The sequence below is a fragment of the Anolis carolinensis genome, unplaced genomic scaffold (assembly GCF_035594765.1).
Source record: "Anolis carolinensis isolate JA03-04 unplaced genomic scaffold, rAnoCar3.1.pri scaffold_11, whole genome shotgun sequence".
In the NCBI taxonomy this organism is placed as follows: Eukaryota; Metazoa; Chordata; class Lepidosauria; order Squamata; family Dactyloidae; genus Anolis; species Anolis carolinensis.
Genome location: NW_026943822.1, coordinates 2,502,445 through 2,524,748, shown reverse-complemented (window position 1 = coordinate 2,524,748; position 22,304 = coordinate 2,502,445). Strand labels below are relative to the sequence as shown.

At 47.2% G+C, this 22,304-nt stretch overlaps 2 protein-coding genes across 2 annotated transcripts; both read left to right on the top strand.

The window, feature by feature from the left end:
• Positions 1–1,774: 1,774 nt before the first annotated feature.
• On the top strand, positions 1,775–15,554 carry ckmt1a (creatine kinase, mitochondrial 1A). The gene is made up of 9 exons (XM_062963629.1): positions 1,775–2,248; positions 7,225–7,423; positions 8,587–8,682; positions 10,033–10,254; positions 10,404–10,489; positions 10,606–10,729; positions 13,504–13,638; positions 13,721–13,846; positions 15,347–15,554. The coding sequence occupies exons 1-9, from the start codon at positions 2,043–2,045 to the stop codon at positions 15,461–15,463; spliced, it is 1,311 nt and encodes a 436-aa protein (XP_062819699.1). The 5' UTR covers positions 1,775–2,042; the 3' UTR covers positions 15,464–15,554.
• A 2,534-nt stretch (positions 15,555–18,088) lies between these two features.
• LOC134294015 (zinc transporter ZIP1-like) lies at positions 18,089–21,176 on the top strand. The gene is made up of 2 exons (XM_062963630.1): positions 18,089–18,518; positions 20,456–21,176. Exons 1-2 carry the CDS (start codon positions 18,264–18,266, stop codon positions 21,083–21,085), a joined length of 885 nt encoding a protein of 294 aa, XP_062819700.1. The 5' UTR covers positions 18,089–18,263; the 3' UTR covers positions 21,086–21,176.
• The last annotated feature ends 1,128 nt before the right edge of the window (positions 21,177–22,304 follow it).

Here is a 22,304-nt window from a genome sequence, read left to right as displayed (position 1 = left end):
GCATGGAGATTTGGTTAACCAGTTAAAATTCATGAGTAAACCAGGTTTTTTTTATAACCTGGAAAAATTTCGGGGGGGGGGGGGTTTGAACTCCTAAAACTGCCCCCTCGCTACTGGCACTTAATACAAGATATCCCAGGATTGTGGTAGAGCAGGGGTCCCCAAACTAAGGCCCGGGGGCTGGATGTGGCTCTCCAAGGTCATTTACCTGGCCCCCACCCTCATTTATAATATAATATTTTTATATCAGTTTTAATAATATAATATATTGTATATACATATGATATTGATAATAATATCATTTTATACAATGCAATGCTAATAATAATACCATATAATAATATTAATTATATGTTATATATTACATATAATATTACAGTATAGTGGTATAGTTCAATATAGTAATATATAATGCTAATATTGTGCTATGCTAATAATATAATATATTATATGTACATACAGTTGCTCTGAATGCCCTTCGAGGTGAGAAGGGTGGGATATAAATGTAGTAAATAAATGCAGTAAATAAATAATTAATTTTAGACTTAGCCTTGCCCAAAGTCTGAAATGACTTGAAGACACACAACAACAACAATCCTAATTAACCTGACTATCTCATTGGCCCGAAGCAGGCCCACACTTCCTATTGAAATCCTGATAGGTTTATGTTGGTTAAAATTATTTTCATTTTTAAATATTATATTGGTCTTTCATTGTTATTGTTGTTGTTTTGCACTTCAAATAAGATATGTGCAGTGTGCATAGACATTTGTTCAGGTTTTTTTTTCAAATGATAATTCGGCCCCTCAACAGTCTGAAGGATTATGGACCAGCCCTCTGCTTTAAAAGTTTGAGGATCCCTGTGGTAGAGGCTCCTTCTTTGGAGGCTTGTAAGCAGAGACTGGATGGCTATCTTTTGGGGGTGCTTTGAATGCGATTTCCTGCTTCTAGGCAGATTGGGGTTGGACTGGATGGCCTGTGAGGTCTCTTCATAGAATCATAGAATCATAGAATAGTAGAGTTGGAAGAGACCACATGGGCCATCTAGTCCAACCCCCTGCTAAGAAGCAGGAAATCGCATTCAAAGCACCCCCGACAGATGGCCATCCAGCCTCTGCTTAAAAGCCTCCAAGGAAGGAGCCTCCACCACGGCCCCGGGGAGAGAGTTCCACTGCCGAACAGCCCTTCCCACAGTGAGGAAGTTCTTCCTGATGTTCAAGTGGAATCTCCTTTCCTGTAGTTTGAAGCCATTGTTCCCTTGTGTCCTAGACTGCAGGGCAGCAGAAAACAAGCTCCCTCCCTCCTCCCTATGACTTCCCTTCACGTATTTGTACATGGCTATCATCATGTCTCCTCTCAGCCTTCTCTTCTGCAGGATAAACATGCCCAGCTCTTTAAGCCGCTCCTCATAGGGCTTGTTCTCCAGACCCTTAATCATTTTAGTCGCCCTCCTCTTCCGACTCTGTGATTCTATGGGTGTTGAAGGCCAAGACATCTGGTTGAGAATCCCTGCTCTGTGGCGGCCTGTGAGTATATGCTGTATGTGAGGCCCATAAGAAAGGCTCCCAACGGGGCTGTGAATAAGATCTGAGTCTGGAAGGTGGAAGGAAGGGCGGCAGGGAGTGGCGGCAGGACAGGTGTGTCTGCGGGAAGGGACTTTGCCCGGTGGCTGCCAGCCAAGGAAGGGAGGCAGGCAGGCAGGCAGGGAGGGAAGGGAGTGCCTCTGGGCCCCTGCAGAGCGCCTTCTTCCCCTTCTTCCCCTCCCCTTCCCTCCTTCCCTCCTTCGGAGGGGATTCCTCTTCTCCCCCTTTTCTCCCCTGCTTCTCACGCTCCTTAATGCGGCGCTGTCCTTGGTGCTGAAGCCTCCGCAGCGTGTGTGTGTGTCTCTCTCTCTCTTGGCTTTCCTCGCGTGTCTCCTGGCACCGGGCCACCTCCCTCCCTCCTTCCCTCCCTTTGCCATCTCCCTCCTTCCCTCCTTCCCCCGCATTCCTCGCCTTCCTCCGGAGCCCAAAGGCAGCAGCAGCAGCACCAGCAGCAGCACCATGGCCAGCAGCAGCAGCAGCACCAGCAGCGGGAGGAATGTTTTCCCCACGCGGCTCCTGGCCTTCTCGTCCTCGTCCGCCCGGCGCTCGGCGGGGCTCCTGGCCTTGGCCGGGGCGGCGGGGTCTCTGGCCGCCGCAGGGTTCCTCTTGGCCCGCAAGAAGGACGCCGCCTCCGCCCAGGCCAACAGGAGGCTCTATCCGCCCAGGTACGAAGGGAAGGCCAGGGAAGGGATGGAAGTGAGGGAGATAAAATAAAGGGAAGGGAAGGGATGGAAATGATGGAGATTAAATAAAATAAAGAGAAGGGATGGAAATAAAATAAAGGGAAGGGAAGGGATGGAAATGATGGAAATTAAATAAAATAAAGAGAAGGGATGGAAATAAAATAAAGGGAAGGGAAGGGATGGAAATGATGGAGATAAAATAAAATAAAGGGATGGAAATAAAATAAAATAAAGGGAAGGAAATAAAATAAAATAAAGGGAAGGGAAGGGATGGAAATGATGGAAATTAAATAAAATAAAATAAAGGGAAGGGAAGGGAAATGATGGAAATAAAATAAAGGGAAGGGAAGGGATGGAAATGATGGAAATTAAATAAAATAAAATAAAGGGAAGGGAAATGATGGAAATAAAATAAAGGGAAGGGAAGGGAAATGATGGAAATAAAATAAAATAAAGGGAAGGGAAATGATGGAAATAAAATAAAATAAAGGGATGGAAATGATGGAGATAAAATAAAATAAAGGGATGGAAATAAAATAAAATAAAGGGAAGGGATGGAAATAAAATAAAATAAAGGGAAGGAAATAAAATAAAGGGAAGGGAAGGGATGGAAATGATGGAAATTAAATAAAATAAAATAAAGGGAAGGGAAGGGAAATGATGGAAATAAAATAAAGGGAAGGGAAGGGATGGAAATGATGGAAATAAAATAAAGGGAAGGGAAGGGAAATGATGGAAATAAAATAAAAGGAAGGGAAGGGATGGAAATGATGGAAATTAAATAAAATAAAATAAAGGGAAGGGATGGAAATGATGGAAATAAAATAAAGGGAAGGGAAGAGAAATGATGGAAATAAAATAAAGGGAAGGGAAGGGAAATGATGGAAATAAAATAAAATAAAGGGAAGGGAAATGATGAAAATAAAATAAAATAAAGGGATGGAAATGATGGAAATAAAATAAAATAAAGGGATGGAAATAAAATAAAGGGAAGGGAAGGGATGGAAATAAAATAAAGGGAAGGGAAGGGAAAGGATGGAAATAAAATGAAATAAAGGGAAGGGAAGGGATGGAAATAAAATAAAGGGAAGGGAAGGGATGGAAATAAAATAAAGGGAAGGGATGGAAATAAAATGAAATAAAGGGAAGGGAAGGGAAAGGATGGAAATAAAATAAAGGGAAGGGAAGGGATGAAAATAAAATAAAGGGAAGGGAAGGGATGGAAATAAAATAAAATAAAATAAAGGGAAAGGGAGGGATGGAAATAAAATAAAATAAAGGGAAAGGAAGGGATGGAAATGATGAAAATAAAATAAATGGAAGGGAAGGGGGACCCAGGATGGAGGGAAGGGAAGGAAGACGGTAATACTAATAGAAATAATAACAATAAATTAAAATTATTATGTTATTGAAGGCTTTCATGGCCGGAATCATTGGATTGCTGTCAATTTTCTGGACTGCAAAGCCATGTTCTGGAAGCGTTCTCTCCTGACATTTTGCCCACATCTATGGCAGGCATCCTCAGAGGTTGTGAGGTTTTCTCCCCACCCAGGAACTTCTACAAATATATAAACCTTCCTTGCTGAGTTTCTCCATTTACCTCACAACCTCTGAGGATGCCTGCCATAGATGTGGGCAAAACGCCAGGAGAGAATACTTCTGAAACATGGCCACACAGCCTAGAAAACATACAACAACCCTGTAGTGAGGAAACTAGGCAAGTGGGGTTTATATTTATATATCTGTGGAAGGTCCAAGGTGGGAGGAAAAACTCTGTTGGAGGCAAGTGTGAATGTTGCAATTAATTACCTTGATTAGCATTCAGTAGCCTTGCAGCTTCAAAGCCTGGAGAGAATGCTTCTGGAACAGGGCCATTATTATTATTATTATTATTATTATTATTATTATTATTATTATTATTTTGTATGACACAGCAAACAAGATAGACATGCTGGATTTCATATCACAAAATCACAATTCGAACACTTCCCAAGTGTCTAGGACTGTGTGATGTATTTTCGGATGATGCGCACAGATCTCAGTAGGGTGGCCTTTTGCAGTTGGCAGATTATAATTTTGTCAATGTCTATTGTTTCCAAATGCTGGCTGAGATCTTTTGGCACGGCACCCAGTGTGCCCATCACCACCGGGACCACCTGCACTGGTTTCTGCCAGAGTCTTTGAAGTTCAGTCTTGAGGTCCTGATAGCGGCTGAGTTTTTCCTGTTGTTTTTTGTCAATGCGACTGTCGCCTGGGATGGCAACATCAATGATCCAAACCTTGTTCTTTTCCACAACTGTGATGTCTGGTGTGTTGTGTTCCAGAACTTTGTCAGTCTGGATTCGGAAGTCCCACAGTATCTTTGCGTGCTCATTTTCCAATACTTTAGCAGGTTTGTGATCCCACCAGTTCTTTGCTGCTGGGAGGTGGTACTTGAGGCATAAGTTCCAATCAATCATTTGGGCCACACAGTTGTGCCTCTGTTTGTAGTCTGTCTGTGCGATTTTCTTACAGCAGCTGAGGATATGATCAATGGTTTCGTCAGCTTCCTTGCACAGTCTGCATTTTGGGTCATCAGCTGATTTTTCGATCTTGGCCTTAATTGCATTTGTTTTGATGGCTTGCTCCTGGGCTGCAAGGATCAGGCCTTCTGTCTCCTTCCTTCTTCAGGGTCCCATTTGTGAGCCAGAGCCAGGTCTTCTCCTTGTCAGCTTTTTCTTCAATTTTGTCAAGGAACTTTCCATGCAATGTTTTGTTGTGCCAGCTATCAGCTCTAGTTTGTAGTGCGGTTTTCTTGTACTAGTTTTTTGTCTGCTGTGCTTTGAGGAGTTTCCGATTTTTGACTTCAATCAAAGCAGGTTATTATTATTATTATTTGAAAAACAACAAGATGAGTCCACAGCAGACACTCTACTGGCTGTTGTATTGGATTACACGTTGGACACTTCCCAAGTGTCTAGGAATGTATTATTATTAGTTTATACTCCACCTTTCTCTCCACAATGAGGGAAGGAGGGGGAGGGAGGGGAGAGAACAGAAGGGGGAAGGGGAGGCCTCCCTCCTCCCTCCCTCTCTGCCCTCCCCCTCCTTTCCACCCAATGAACCGCAGGGGCCTTTGGAGGCTCCTCTCCCCGGAATGAAGGTCGGCTCAAAGCCCCTCTAAGCCGAAAAGGAAGGGAAGGAGGAGGTGAGGAGACAGCTCGGCAGGCAGCACCGCTAAGCCGATTAAGGAAAGCCCTGGCCTGCCTCCGGGAGGAATGAATGGATGCCCTCGCCTGCCCCCTCCCCTCCCCACACTGAGCCCTTTGGCTCCTCCCCCAGCCAGGGAGGTCATGACCCCAGGAGGGAGGGGGAGGCAGGAGGAAGGACGTCTGAAGGACGGGCGGGGAGGGCGGGGCGGTAGTGCAGGTGGCCTCGCACCTGGAGCATGCGCAGTGGCCCCTCCCTCCTTAGAGTTCCTTCCAAGACCAAACTCGGAAAGATCTCCCCCCCATGTTTCTCCTTGTATACAGCCTTCCAAGGCCCCCTTTCTACACTGCCATATAAAGTCCAGATTATCTGCTTTCAGCAGGGTTACAATTAGGGTTGTGCATTCAGGAGAAACCACAACCCATTTCGTGTCCCGACGTTCGTTGGGGGCCCTGATGTCGTGACTCAGCTGGAGTCTCAGAGCGACTCTGACTGTTGCACCCCAAAGCAGCGCGAGCACCCGAAAACCAGACCGGAGCCAATATAACACACAAGCTGTTTATTGAAGCAGAATATATATATATCTATGCGCATTTAAGGTGGAAAGTCAGAGTAAGAAATAGTCCATAATTCAGAAAGAGTTGATCAATGTCCAATTTGTAATCCACAAGTAATTTGTAATCTCTTTTTGGAAAGAGAGTGAATGCGGTAAGTACACGTGCCTGCCAGTGCCTGCAGCTGAGCATCTCTTACTCTAGAGTAAAAGGTGCTCACATGCAGCTTGCACACTTTCCAGGCCTGCATGCCACACACACTCTCTCTCTTTTTGGAAAGAGAATGAATGTAGCATGGAAAGAGAGTAAATATAGTGTGCAGCCTGGAAAGGACACATGCCTGCCAGTGCCTGCAGCTGAGCATCTCTTACTCTAGAATAAGAGGCACCCGGCTGCAAGTACTGGAAGGCGCACATGCTTTCCGGGCCTGCATGCCACACACACACTCTCTCTTTTTGGAAAGAGAGTGAATGTGGCGTAGAAAGAGAGTGAATGTGGTGTGCAGGCCTGGAAAGTACACATGCCTGCCAGTACCTGCAGCCGAGTGCCTCTTACTCTAGAGTAGGAGGTGCTCGCATGCAGCTTGCACACTTTCCAGGCCTGCACTCCACACCACACACTCTCTCTTTTTGGAAAGAGAGTGAGTGTGGCGTGGAAACAGAGTGAATGTGGTGTGTAGACCTGGAAAGTACACATGCCTGCCAGTGCCTGCAGCCGAGCACCTCTTACTCTAGAGTACTTACTCGGCTGCAAGTACTGGCAGGCGCGCATGCTTTCTGGGCCTGCACGCCACACACACACACACACTCTTTCCAAGGCAAGTTCTGGGAGGCGCTCAGCTGCAGACAAAAGGTGGCTCCAACTTGCTTTTGTGTCAAGCTGATTTTCGTGCGGGGAGGGGGCTTCCCATTTTGTGCTCCCGAAGAAACAAAAGAAACAGTAGAAATGAATTGTGCACACAACTCTAGTGTAGACTCATGTAATCCAGTTCAAAGCAGACCATGGGTTTTTTACGTGCTAGTGTAGAAAGGGTAGAAAAGGCCATAAAGTGGAAACAGAAAGGGGAGGACCCCTCCAAGAAGACAGAGAAGCAGCCAGGAAGGCCTTTGGGGCCATTTGTGTGGAGGAGGGGGTGTCCTGGAGGGAGGGGGCATTTCTTGGGCCTTTTCTAACTGTCCTTTGTTTCCTGCCCCCCTCCTGCCTTTCTCTGTCCAGCGCTGAATACCCGGACCTGCGCAAACATAACAACTGCATGGCCAGCAACCTGACACCCGCCATCTATGCCCAGCTGTGCGACAAGACCACGCCCAGCGGGTGGACCCTGGACCAGTGCATCCAGACCGGGGTGGACAACCCAGGACACCCCTTCATCAAGACCGTGGGCATGGTGGCCGGGGACGAGGAGTCCTACGAGGTCAGGCAGCCCGGGCTCACACCTCTATCTCAGCCATATCTATCCATCCATCTATCGATTGATTTACTTACCTATCTATGGCTAATCCTTATCTATCTATCAGTTGAGCAATTTCCTTACCTATGATGTATTTATATCTATCAATTGATTGTTTTACTTATCTACCTATGGCTAATCCATATCAATCAATTAATCAGTCTCCTTACCTATGATGTATTTATATCTATCTATCTATCTATCTATCTATCTATCTATCTATCTATCCATCTATCTATCCATCCATCTTCCTATCTATCTATCTATCTATCTATCTATCTATCTATCTATCTATCTATCTATCGATTTACTGACCTACCCATGGCTAATCCATATCTATCTATCAATCAATATATTTACATATGATGTATTTATATCTATCAGCTGATTGTTTTACTTACCTACCTATGGCTAATCCATATCAATCAATCAATCTTCTTACCTATGATGTATTTATATCTATCTATCTATCTATCCTTCTATCTATCTATCTATCTATCTATCTATCTATCTATCTATCAATTTACTTACATCCCTATGGCTAATCTACATCTACCTATCAATCAATCAATCTACTTATCTATGATGTATATTTATCTACCTATCTCACTGTCGATTGATTTACTTACCTATCTATGGATAATCCTTATCTGATCAATCGATCAATATGCTTAGCTATGATGTCTATCTATCTATCTATCTATCTATCTACTAATTTACTGACCTACATATATCTATCTATCAATATATTTACATATGATGTATTTATATCTATCTATCTATCTATCTATCTATTGATTGACATACTTATATATCTATTGATCAACTTACCTATCTATGGCTTATCCATATCTATCTGATTGATCTACTTACCTACCTACAACTTATATCTATTGATCTATTTACCTACCTATGACTTATCCATATCTATCTACTTACCTATTATGTATTTATACCCATCTATTTATTGATCTACTTACCTATTACTTATCCATATCTATCTATCTATTAATTGATCTACTTACCTATCTATAGCTTATCCATATCTGTCAATTGATGCCCTCCTCCACCCTACCCCACCCACCCCCGTCGGGACCTTCATTGATCCACGCATACCCCCCTTCCAGGTGTTTGCAAGCATCTTCGACCCTGTGATCGAGGAGCGGCACAATGGCTACAACCCCCGGACCATGAAGCACCCCACTGACCTGGACGCCAGCAAGGTGAGCACACAGACTCCCTTTCCCTCAATGAAATGATATCCACTTAAAACCATATAGATAGGCTCACCTCTGAGTAACTGGAGACAGAGCTGAGGGCTTTGCACATGCAGAGCCGGCCTAACATAGCAACCAATGTAAGCGCCCGCTTGTGGCGCATTGTCCCCGGGGGCGCTGTCGAGGCTCCCTCCTCACCTAGCTATTCTCGCGAGGTTTTGCTGCCGCTGCTGAAGGTATGTGAGGGGCCTTTGGGGGGGGGGGGGGCGGCCACTAGGTTCGCCTACAAGGTGAAATTACCTAGGGCCACTTCTGTGCACATGGCCTGTTAATATGAATGCACCCCAGAGGTGACACATCCTGTCTGATCTTGAACGTTTAGTAGCTTCAGCCTTGGTCAGCACTTGGGTTGGATACTGCTCTAGGCTGGATTTTAGGGAAAGAGCGGGCAATGCCTCCTCCTGTTGCACCTCAGCACTGGTTCACCTTGCTCTTAACACACACTCCAGCACAGCAGGCTCGGTTTAAACAGTTTATTGGTAAAAATAGCAAAGTCTGAATAAAAGCAGCAAAGAAAGCAAACTTCCAAATGCAATGGCAGTCAATAAAAGCAATATAATCCAATAGTAAAAGCAATTCTCAGAATATCAATCCAAGTCTCTGATATAGGAAATTAGTCCTGAAATCCAAAACACAGTTCCAGGCATGAACATAAACGAGAATCCTTTTCCATGAACTAGGACAAGGCAGGAGATGTGCTTCCCAGAATCAACATTGCTTTGTCTGAAGTCTCCTTCTATTTCCCCTGCATTTACCGATGTTTACAAATCCCATGCATTTGCCAGCTATTCTAAGGGAACATCTGGGGCGAACCTTTAATCTTAACCTTGTATCTCTATCTAAGGGAGACTCCTCTGAGTCACTGCCCGAAACACCTGGAACTTGTTGATGTTCGAACTCCTGGGAAAGGTCACCCTTATCATTAGTTTCTCTTTCCTCACTAGCGTGCGGACTCACTGACAATTCACCATTTCCAGCAACAGAGCCTTTGAGATTTCTCTCTTCATCATTGCTTGGGTCAGCCTGCAAAACCCCAAATCCTCCTTCATCATCAGACTGAACCACAACATCTCCTGGCCTAAGAAAACTCTAAGAAGTCCCTAGAATGTTGAGAGCCAAGCCTGCCATGCACACAACTGTGTCGGTTCTCTTGCCCGCTGGCCATGATGCTTTCCCAGACTCATGTCCACTTTCTTAGCATCTCCTGCCCCCCGCAGAATTCTGGGAAGTGTAGTTGAAAGCAATGCCCTTGCAATTCCCAACTAGAGAGGTCCTCGCCTTCCTTGTGCCCTTCAGATTAAGGCCGGTCACTTTGATGAGCGCTACGTGCTGTCTTCCCGCGTGCGCACGGGGCGCAGCATCCGCGGCCTGAGCCTGCCCCCTGCCTGCTCCCGGGCCGAGCGCCGAGAGGTGGAGAAGGTCACGGCCGAAGCGCTGGCCGGGCTGACCGGGGACCTGGCTGGGAAGTATTACCGCCTCAGCGAGATGACCGAGAAGGAGCAGCAGCAGCTCATCGACGTGAGTAGAAAGCTCATTGGCAAAGGTGCAGCAGTACCAACTGTTAGTACCAACACCTGGAGGGCCCAAGTTTGCCCGTGCCTGTTCTAGGTCCTATTTTGAAGTCTCACAGATTAAAGCCCCCTGTCCTCCCTCCCTTGCTTCTCCAGGACCACTTCCTCTTTGACAAGCCCGTCTCCCCGCTGCTGACGGCCGCAGGGATGGCCCGGGACTGGCCCGACGCCCGCGGCATCTGGTACAGGACTTGATTCGGGATCCACGGAGGGCAAGGCTGGGAGGGAGGAAGAATGGGGGTGTCTCGATGTGGAGCCACCCCCCGCACTGATCCCACCCCCCTTCCATAACCTCCAGGCACAACCACGAGAAGACCTTCCTGGTCTGGATCAACGAGGAGGACCACACGCGTGTCATTTCCATGGAGAAGGGCGGCAACATGAAGAGGGTCTTTGAGCGCTTCTGCCGTGGACTGAAGGAGGTGGGCAGGGGGCGCACGTGGCCCCTCCTATCTGGGGGAGGGAGGGGCCTAAGAATGACCCTCCCACTGGGAAGGACTTCATAGTGACCCTCCCACTTTGGCGTGCCAGGGGAGGGGCCTAAGAAAGACTCCCAAAGTGATTCCCGAAGTGGGCGCTACCGCCCCCTGGTGGTTGCTGGAGCGATCCAGGGGGGCGGTGATGGCACTTATTATGACACAGGGGCGGGGCCAGAGGAGGGGCGGGGCCTCTTCCCAAGTGCCGGAGACAGAGCTGAGAATCTTCTATACCAGGGGTCCTCAAACTTTTGAAGCAGAGGGCCGGTCCACAATCCTTCAGACTGTTGTGGGGCCAAATTATCATTTGGAAAAAAAAATTCCTATGCACACTGCACATATCTTATTTGTAGTGCAAACAACAACAATAACAATGAAAGAACAATACAATATTTAAAAATGAAAATAATTTTAACCAACATAAACCTATCAGGCTTTCAATAGGAAGTGTGGGCCTACTTCTGGCCAATGAGATTGTCAGGGTAATTAGGATTGTTGTTGTTGTGTGCCTTTAAGTCATTTCAGACTCTGGGCGAGCCTAAGTCTAAAATTATTTATTTATTCATTTACAATTATTTATTACATTTATATCCCACCCTCTCATCCCGAAGGGAACTCAGAGCAGCTGTTTGTACATACAATATATTATATTATTAGCATAGCACAATATTAACATTATATATTACTATATTGAACTATACCACTATACTGTAATATTATATGTAATCTATAACATATAATTAATATTATAAATGGTATTATTATTCGTATTATATTGTATAAAATGATAATATTATTATAAATATCATAGGTATATACAATATATTATATTATTAAAACTGATATAAAAATATTATATCATAAATGAGGACGGGGGCCAGGTAAATGACCTTGGAGGGCCGCATCCGGCCCCCAGGCCTTAGTTTGGGGACCCCTATTCTATACCTTTCCTGAGGTGCTTGTTGGGACACAGAAGGCGGAGCTAGGGAAGGGGGCGGGGCCTCCTTCCAAGAGCCTGAGATAGGGCTGAGCCTCTATACCTCTCCTGAGAGGCCTTTTAGGACTAAAGGTCACGGCTGGGGCAGGGGCGGGGCCTCTTCCAAAGAGCATGAGACAGGGCTGAGCCTCTGTATACCTCCCCTGAGGTGCTTGTTAGAACACAGCGGCGGGATATAGAGGCTCAGCCCCATCAGGCACTTGGGAAGAGGCCCCGCCCCCTCCTCTAGCCCCGCCCCCTGTGTCCTGGCAGGCGCCACAGGACAGGGATAGATGCTCAGCCCTACCTCAGAGCTCGTAACTCTGCCCATCCCAGTCCTGGCCGCCCATTTGTGGCGGGGTTGGTGGCGGACTTAAGAGAGACCCTTCAAGTGGGAGAGTGTCAGGGGGCGGGGCTTAAGAGAGACCCTTCAAGTGGGAGAGTGTCAGGGGGCGGGGCTTAAGAGAGACCCTTCAAGTGGGAGAGTGTCAGGGGGCGGGGCTTAAGAGAGACCCTTCAAGTGGGAGAGTGTCAGGGGGCGGGGCTTAAGAGAGACCCTTCAAGTGGGAGAGTGTCAGGGGGCGGGGCTTAAGAGAGACCCTTCAAGTGGGAGAGTGTCAGGGGGCGGGGCTTAAGAGAGACCCTTCAAGTGGGAGAGTGTCAGGGGGTGGGGCTTAAGAGAGACCCTTCAAGTGGGAGAGTGTCAGGGGGCGGGGCTTAAGAGAGACCCTTCAAGTGGGAGAGTGTCAGGGGGCGGGGCTTAAGAGAGACCCTTCAAGTGGAAGTGTTAGTGGGCGGGGCTTAAAAGAGACCCTTCAAGCGGTAGTCAGGGGGCGGGGCTTAAGAGAGACCCTTCAAGTGGGAGAGTATCGGGGCGGGGCTTAAGAGAGACCCTTCAAGTGGGAGAGTGTCAGGGGGCGGGGCTTAAGAGAGACCCTTCAAGTGGGAGAGTGTCAGGGGGCGGGGCTTAAGAGAGACCCTTCAAGTGGGAGAGTGTCAGGGGGCGGGGCTTAAGAGAGACCCTTCAAGTGGGAGAGTGTCAGGGGGCGGGGCTTAAGAGAGACCCTTCAAGTGGGAGAGTGTCAGGGGGCGGGGCTTAAGAGAGACCCTTCAAGTGGGAGAGTGTCAGGGGGCGGGGCTTAAGAGAGACCCTTCAAGTGGGAGAGTGTCAGGGGGCGGGGCTTAAGAGAGACCCTTCAAGTGGGAGAGTGTCAGGGGGCGGGGCTTAAGAGAGACCCTTCAAGTGGGAGAGTGTCAGGGCGGGGCTTAAGAGAGACCCTTCCAGTGGGAGAGTGTCAGGGGGCGGGGCTTAAGAGAGACCCTTCAAGTGGGAGAGTGTCAGGGGGCGGGGCTTAAGAGAGACCCTTCAAGTGGGAGAGTGTCAGGGGGCGGGGCTTAAGAGAGACCCTTCAAGTGGGAGAGTGTCAGGGCGGGGCTTAAGAGAGACCCTTCCAGTGGGAGAGTGTCAGGGGGCGGGGCTTAAGAGAGACCCTTCAAGTGGGAGAGTGTCAGGGGGCGGGGCTTAAGAGAGACCCTTCAAGTGGGAGAGTGTCAGGGGGCGGGGCTTAAGAGAGACCCTTCAAGTGGGAGAGTATCGGGGCGGGGCTTAAGAGAGACCCTTCTAGTGGAGGCGTGTCAGGGGGCGGGGCTTGAGAATGCCGCTCCTACTGGGGGAGTGCCAGGGGCGGGGCCTAAGGGTGCCCCTCCCCTCCTTCCTCCTTCCCACGCCCCCTTTCCCACGCAGGTGGAGCGCCTGATCCAGGAGCGGGGCTGGGAGTTCATGTGGAACGAGCGCCTGGGCTACATCCTGACGTGTCCCTCCAACCTGGGCACGGGCTTGCGTGCCGGCGTCCACATCAAGCTGCCACTCCTCAGCAAAGTAAGCAAGGCAGATCTAGGGTTGGGCAGGTTGGGGTGGGGCTTCTCCTCCCCACTGACCTTGCCCCCTCCTCCCTTTCCAGGACAGCCGCTTCCCCAAGATCCTGGAGAACCTCCGGCTGCAGAAGCGTGGCACGGGCGGCGTGGACACGGCAGCCACCGGCAGCACTTTCGACATCTCCAACCTGGACCGCCTGGGCAGATCCGAGGTACAAAAGGAGGAAGGGAGCGCATCTCTTATTTCCTTTTGGAAATAAATGTCAATCATAAACTTATTGAACAGGGAAATACGATGTCATATCTGTTTGGCAAATGTCAATCTCCATGCACATGTGGAGACCATCATTTGAAAACCACTAGTCAAGAAAAGCATGACCTTGTTAGAAGTCAACCCTTTGAACAAGTAATATTCACATTTATGTAATGGCACACAGGTTACTCAACTGTTAAACTGAAGAACCATGTCTTTAAACTGCCAAGGATAAAGACATGTGACTGCGAAAATATATTTGGTTAGCAGAGCATGGTTGTTTGTTTGAAGATGAAATTGTAGTTGCAGTTGCCCAAAACATTTTTTTTTCATGTCAGGAGCGAATTGAGAAACTGTAAGTCGCTTCTGATGTGAGAGAATTGGCTATCTGCAAGGACGTTGCCCAGGGGATGCCCGGATGTTTGATGTTTTTTACCATCCTTGTGGGAGGCTTATCTCATGTCCCTGCATGGAGCTGGAGCTGAGAGAGGGAGCTCATCGCGCTCTCCCCTGGTTGGGGAGAAACATATAAACTCCCTTGAAACATATTAGATTTAAAAATGCACTCTGAGATAAGAAACAAACTCTTCTCTGAAAAATAACATATCTTGTTTACTCACAAACACAAACATCTTGTATTAATTCACCATACAGGCACATTTCTAATTAAAGTTCAGTTATAGATACGATGTAGTTTTTCTCTTTATTCAGTGCACAGGGTATCATTCTTAATCAATAGTCTTTAGTATAGTTGTAGTCACTAAAGTCCATAAATATACATGCATCCATTGAAGTCTAAGCATACTTATCCATTGAAGTCCAAACAGATATACGCATCCACCTCCACTGAGGTCTGGGGACATAACAGCTCCCATTGAAGTCTAAACACATACAGTAGAGTCTCACTTATCCAACACTCGTTTATCCAATGTTCTGGATTATCCAACGCATTTTTGTAGTCAATGTTTTCAATACATCATGATATTTTGGTGCTAAATTCGTAAATACAGTAATTACAACATAACATTACTGCATATTGAACTACTTTTTCTGTCAAATTTGTTGTATAACATGATGTTTTGGTGCTTAATTTCTAAAATCATAACCTAATTTGATGTTTAATAGTCTTTTCCTTAATCTCTCCTTATTATCCAACATATTCGCTTATCCAACGTTCTGCCGGCCCATTTACGTTGGATAAGCGGGACTCTACTGTACTTGCATCCACCTTCACCGAGGTCTGATGCAAAACTGAATACAAAATGGAGTGCTGAGTCTGAACATGCTCAGTACAATGACATGTCTATAACCCCTCTCATACCAAAGAGGTAATTTAAACTGGCAAATCAATATACACATAAAATACAAGCTACCAAATATATACATCAATGAATAAAGGGGGTAGACTTGGGAGATTGTTATTTCCTCCATCACTTCCTCCCTCCCTCCCTCCTTGCAGGTGGAGCTGACACAGCTGGTGATTGATGGAGTGAACTACCTGATTGACTGCGAGCGCCGCCTGGAGCGCGGGCAAGACATCCGAATCCCGTCCCCGGTGCCCCAGTTCCGGAACTGAGCCGACCCCCGGGAGCCTGGGCCTGGAAGCAGCCTTGAGGCCCTAATTTCTTTAAGCGCAGCTCTCCATAAAGCCTCAACGTTGCAACTGCCTTGTTTGTGCCTCTGAGTCTTTCTTGCCTTCCCTAGCAGCTCGAAAACATGCAAATGTGAGTAGATCAATAGGTACCGCTCCGGCGGGAAGGTAACAGCGCTCCATGCATTCATGCCAATGGCCACATGACCTTGGAGGTCTCTACGGACAATGCCAGCTCTTTGGCTTAGAAATGGAGATGAGCACCAACCCCCAGAGTGTGAGTAGATCAATAAGTACTGCTCCAGTGGGAAGGTAACAGCGCTCCATGCAGTCATGCCAATGACCACATGACTTTGGAGGTGTCTACGGACAACGCCGGCTCTTCAGCTTAGAAATGGAGATGAGCACCAACCCCCAGTGTTGGACACGACTGGACTTAATATCAGGGGAAACCTTTATCTTTACCATATTTATTTATTTATTTAATACATTTATATGCCGCCCTTCTCACCCCGAAGGAGACTCAGAGCGGCTTACAAATTAAATTTACATACAATATTATATTATTAGCATAGCACAATACTGGCAATAAATTACCATATTATACTATATCTATATATTGTAATATTATTAATAATATTACATGTAATATATAATATATAATTAATTTTATTATATTGTATTATTAGTATGATATTGTATTACAGTTGTTAACAGTTGTTGTTGGGCTTGTCCCGCTTGTAAGCCTCCCCGAGTCCTTTTGGGGAGATAGGTGGTAGCGGGATATCAACATAGAGTCACTATTATTATTATTCTGACCTTGACCAGCCTAAAGGTCACGAGGCTGGAGTAGCCCCTTTGGAAAGAGGGGCCAGGCTGTGGCGCAAGCTGGTTAGCAGCCAGCTGCAATAAATCACTTTGACCAAGAGATCATGAATTTCAGGCCAGCCCGTGTCGGGGTGAGCACCCGACAATTCAGAAAGAGGAATCGGGCTGTGGTGCGGACTGGTTAGCAGCCAGCTGCAATAAATCACTCTGACCAAGAGATCATGAATTTCAGGCCAGCCCGTGTCGGGGTGAGCACCCGACAATTCAGAAAGAGGAATCGGGCTGTGGTGCGGACTGGTTAGCAGCCAGCTGCAATAAATCACTCTGACCAAGAGATCATGAGTTCAAGCACCTGACAATTAAAATAAAAAATATCCCCTGCTCGTTGTTGACCTAAGCAACCCGAAAGATAGTTGCATCTATCAAGTAGGAAATTTAGGTACCACTTATATGTGGGGAGGCTAATTTACAACACCATAAAAATCATCCAGCCGCCTTTGTAATGAGGAAGTTGCCATCACAGTGGATGATGAAGCAGCTGCTCCCCCTGCGGCCGGAATCAAGCATCCCCTCAGGAAGCTGGAGAAGTTTAAATTGCCTCTGTGTCGGTCTCTGTCTCTGTTCTATGTTTCTATGGCATTGAATTTTTGCCTTATATGTGTACAATGTGATCCGCCCTGAGTCCCTTTTGGAGTGAGAAGGGCAGAATATAAATACAGTAGAGTCTCAGTTATCCAACATAAACGGGCCGGAAGAACGTTAGATAAGCGAATATGTTGGATAATACGGAGGGATTAAGGAAAAGCCTATTAAACATCATATTAGGTTATGATTTTACAAATTAAGCGCCAAAACATCATGTTATACAACAAATTTGACAGAAAAAGTAGTTCAATACGAAGTAATGCTATGTAGTAATTACTATATTTACGAATTTAGCACCGAAATATCATGATGTATTGAAAACATTGACTACAAAAATGCGTTGGATAATCCAGAACGTTGGATAAATGAGACTCTACTGTACTGTAAATAAATAAATTATTATTATGCTGACCTCGACCAGCCTGAAGGTCACGAGGCCGCAGAAGCCCCTTCAGAAAGAGGAAGCTGCCAGGCGCCTTGAGTCTTTGACTCAGAGTCCGGTTGCAAGCCCCGCCCCCAATCCTAGAAGCCCCGCCTCTCGGACAGCAGCCCAATGGGAGCCCCGCTGGGTCACGTGACGCGGAAGGCGCTGCCCCTGCCGCCTCTGACTCAGGGTCATCCGCCGGGCAGAGTCCGCTTGCAAGCCCCGCCCCCAAACCTAGAAGGCCCCGCCTCTCAGACAGCGGCCCAATGGGAGCCCCGCTGGGTCACGTGACGCGGAAGGCGCTGCCCCTGCCGCCTCTGACTCAGGGTCATCCGCCGGGCAGAGTCCGCTTGCAAGCCCCGCCCCCAAACCTAGAAGGCCCCGCCTCTCAGACAGCGGCCCAATGGGAGCCCCGCTGGGTCACGTGACGCGGAAGGCGCTGCCCCTGCCGCCTCAGACTCAGGGTCATCCGCCGGGCAGAGTCCGCTTGCAAGCCCCGCCCCCAAACCTAGAAGGCCCCGCCTCTCAGACAGCGGCCCAATGGGAGCCCCGCTGGGTCACGTGACGCGGAAGGCGCTGCCCCTGCCGCCTCTGACTCAGGGTCATCCGCCGGGCAGAGTCCGCTTGCAAGCCCCGCCCCCAAACCTAGAAGGCCCCGCCTCTCAGACAGCGGCCCAATGGGAGCCCCGCTGGGTCACGTGATGCCCCTGCCGCCTCTGAGTCAGGATCAGCAGTGAAGCAGAATCTGCCGGGGAAGCCACGCCCCCTCGCACTGCCGCCCAATGGGAGCCCGGCAGGAGTCACGTGGCGCCAGGCTTGAAACGCGGCGGGGCGGGCGGGGCTTCCGCAGTGTTGTTGTTGCCGGCGGGAAGGGACGGGGAGGGGTCGATGGCGGGGGTCGCTCCGCCGCTGCTGGGCCTCAAGGCGGGCTGCCTGGTGGCGCTGGCCCTCGTCCCGCTGCTCTGCGGGATCCTCCCGGCCGCAATCCTCCTCCGCCGCCGCCTCCAAGCCTCCCCAAGCGCCGGGGCGGGGATCCGGGGCCTGCTCAGCTGCGCCGCCGGAGGGGTCTTCCTGGCCGCCTGCCTCCTGGACATCGTGCCGGACTCCCTCGAAGACCTCCGCCTCCAGACCCCGCGCCTCTCGGTAAGAAAGGCGGGCAAACCACAGGAGCACCATCTCGTAATGATCTCTCCCTGCTTGGGAAGGGGACTTTCCTGTGAACATGTTCCAGAAGCATTCTCTCCTGACGTTTCGCCCGCATCTCATCATGTTTCGCCCGCATCTCCTTGCTCCAACTGAAGGCCCCTCCCACCAGTAACATGCTTTGCTAATTATATATACATATATGTATATATGTGTATATGTGTGTATATATATATGTGTGTGTGTGTGTGTGTGCATACTATATTATATTATGATGTAATAATAATTATAATTCACTATAATTATATATTTATATTACATGCAATATTGCTAATAATAGTGCAATATAGTCATTTAATACAATAAATTGTATGTATATATACTTGTAAACCACCCTGAGTCCCCTTCGGGGTGAAAAGGGCGGGATATAAAGGTTGCAAATAAATAAATATACATATATATAAAATATAATTTTCAATAATTTATAATATTATAATATATACAGTAGAGTCTCACTTATCCAACACTTGCTTATCCAATGTTCTGGATTATCCAACCCATTTTGTGGTCAATGTTTTCAATACATTGTGATATTTTGGTGCTAAATTCGTAAATACAGTAGTTACAACATAACATTGCTGCGTATTGAACTACTTTTTCTGTTGAATTTGTTGTATAACATGTTTCGGTGCTTAATTTTTAAAATCATAACCTAATTTGATGTTTAATAGGCTTTTCCTTAATCCCTCCTTATTATCCAACATATTCGCTTATCCAACGTTCTGCTGGCCCGTTTAGCTTGGATAAGTGAGACTCTACTGTAATTCACTATTATAATTGAATATTTATATTACATGCAATATTACTAATAATATTGCAATATAGTCATTTAATATAATATACAAGCTGTGCCTGGCCACACGTTGCTGTGGCTTATGGGAATCCTTTGTTGGCCAGGTGGAATAGCAGAGAATAGCTTTGCAATCTCAAAGCCTGGCCGTTTTCTGGAGTAGCTGGAGCTTTTTGTTGTATGAACGTAGAGGCATGGATGAGGGGTTGTGCTGCCAACTTTAGTGTTTCTGGGATGTGTAGTTTTGTTGTTTTGTCCTAGGCCGAAATTTCATTACCCTTTTATATATATAGCATGTATGTGGTGGCGCAGTGTGTTAAAACGCTCAGCTGCTGAACTTGCAGACCGAAAGGTCCCAGGTTCAAATCCCGGGAGCGGAATGAGCGCCCGCTGTTAGCCCCAGCTCCTGCCAACCTAGCAGTTTGAAAACATGCAAATGTGAGTAGATCAATAGGTACCGCTCCGGCAGGAAGGTAACGGCGCTCCATGCAGTCATGCCAGTGGCCACATGACCTTGGAGGTGTCTATGGACAACGCCGGCACTTTGACTTAGAAATGGAGATGAGCACCAACCCCCAGAGTCAGACACGACTGGACTTAACGTCAGGGGAAACCTTTATCTTTTATTGTATGTATATATACAGTAGAGTCTCACTTATCCAACATAAACGGGCCGGCAGAACATTGGATTAAGGAGGGATTAAGGAAAAGCCTATTAAACGTCAAATTAAGTTATGATTTTACAAATGAAGCACCAAAACATCATGTTATACAACAAATTTGACAGAAAAAGATCATTACACATTAATGCTATGTAGTAATAACTGTATTTACGAATTTAGCACCAAAATATCATGATGTATTGAAAACATTGACTACAAAAATGTCTTGGATAAGCGAATGCTGGATAAGTGAGACTCTACTGTACTTTATTTCCCACACCACCACACTTTGCCACAGCAACATGTGGTCGGGCACAGCTAGTAATAATAATAATGAGAAGCCTATTGGGAAGAGCCACAACTTGGACGCTGTGGGCTGAGTCTCCCAGCATGGCCTGATGCCCTTCCTTCTTTCCTTTCTGCAGCCAGACTTCCCTCTTCCGGAGCTGATCCTGGCGCTGGGCTTCCTGCTGGTGTTGGTGGTGGAGCACGTCCTGCTAGACTGCAGCGAGGGGGGTCCGGGCCCCGATGCAGCCTCTGAGCCACTCTTATCGGACCCTGAGTCCGACGTGCCCCTTTCATCGTCCTCCCCGTTCCGTGCGCTGGTGCTGACCCTCTCTCTGTGCCTGCACTCGACCTTCGAGGGCCTGGCGCTGGGGCTGCAGGAGTCGGCGGCCAGGCTGCTGCGCCTGGCGGGGGCCGTCCTGCTGCACAAGGCGGCCATGGCGCTCAGCCTGTCCTTGCTGCTCTTGGCGCAGAGCCGGCTGCCCCTGCGCTGGGCCTTGGTTGCCTTGACGGCCTTCGCCCTGGCCTCCCCGCTGGGCTTGGGCCTGGGCCTTGTTCTCACCCTCCAGGACCCCTCTTCCCCGTCCCCCGAGAGCGGGGTGCGCAGCGTCCTCCAAGGCGTGGCTGCAGGGACCTTCCTCTACATCACCTTCCTGGAGGTCCTTCCCCAGGAGCTGCACTCCCCTTCCATGGCCCCCGGACGGCTGCCCAGAGTCCTGGCCCTGCTGCTGGGCTTCTCCGCCATGGCCGCCTTGCGCCTCCTGGGCTGAGGCTTCTTGTGGCCAAACTTTGGGGGCGGGGGGGCTGGCCTCCCTGTTTTTATTCAGAGCCAAGCTTTTAATAAACACCGTATTGACTCAAGCCTCATGCAACATCGAATCTAATGCATACCTCGGTTTTAAAACCCCGAAAGTACCGTATATACTCGAGCATAAGCCGACCCGAATATAAGCCAAGGCACCTAATTTTACCACCCAAAAACTGGGAAAACATTGAGTCCAGTATAAGCCGAGGGTGGTAAATTTCAGAAATAAAAATAGATACAGTAGAGTCTCACTTATCCAACACAAATGGGCTGGCAGAATGTTGGATAAGCAAATATGTTGGATAATAAGAAGGGGTTAAGGAAAAGTCTATTAAACATCAAATTAGGTTATGATTTTACAAATGAAGCACCAAAACATCATGTTATACAACAAATTTGGCAGAAAAAGTAGTTCTATACGCAATAATGCTATGTAGTAATTACTGTATTTATGAATTTAGCACCAAAATATCACGATATATTGAAAACATTGACTCCAAAAATGCATTGGATAATCCAGAACGTTGGATAAGCAAATGTTGGATAAGTGAGACTCTACTGTACCAATAAATTACATTAATTGAGGCATCAGTAGGTTAATGTTTTTGAATATTTACATAAAGCTCAAATTTACAATAAGACTGTCCAACTCTGATCAAATCATTATTCTCATCTTTTTCAGTGTAAATGTGTTTATGTATCCTTTTAATAATAATAGAGTAAAATAATACATGTAATAATAATAATAAATACTGGAAAATAACACATGTAATAATAGAGAAAAATAATAAATGTAATAATACCAATAATAATAGAAAAACATAATAAATGTACCATACATTCTCAAGTATAAGCTGACCCAAATATAAGCCAAGCAGGACCCTCACCCGAGTATAAGCTGAGGGGGGCTTTTTCAGTCTTAAAAAAAGGGCTGAAAAACTAGGCTTATACTCGAGTATATACAGTATTTGCTGGTGAATGTCATGCACAAAAAGGGCCCTCTTTGTTACACAGTGGAAAATAAAATCTTGGGGTGCATTTATGAGGTAGACCAGGCATGGGCAAACTTCAGCCCTCCAGGTGTTTTGGACTTCAACTCCCACAATTGTGGGAGTTGAAGTCCAAAACACTTGGAGGGCCAAACTTTGCCCATGCCTTTTGTAGACCAAAGCCTATACTACCCT

Coding starts and splice junctions, on each gene's coding strand:
- LOC134294015 (XM_062963630.1), top strand. CDS start 18,264: ATGGCGGGGGTCGCTCCGCCGCTGCTGGGCCTCAAGGCGGGCTGCCTG. Junction 18,519..20,455: donor TCCAGACCCCGCGCCTCTCG/GTAAGAAAGGCG, acceptor TCCTTTCTGCAG/CCAGACTTCCCTCTTCCGGA.
- ckmt1a (XM_062963629.1), top strand. CDS start 2,043: ATGGCCAGCAGCAGCAGCAGCACCAGCAGCGGGAGGAATGTTTTCCCC. Junction 10,490..10,605: donor CCCGACGCCCGCGGCATCTG/GTACAGGACTTG, acceptor CATAACCTCCAG/GCACAACCACGAGAAGACCT. Junction 13,847..15,346: donor ACCGCCTGGGCAGATCCGAG/GTACAAAAGGAG, acceptor CCCTCCTTGCAG/GTGGAGCTGACACAGCTGGT.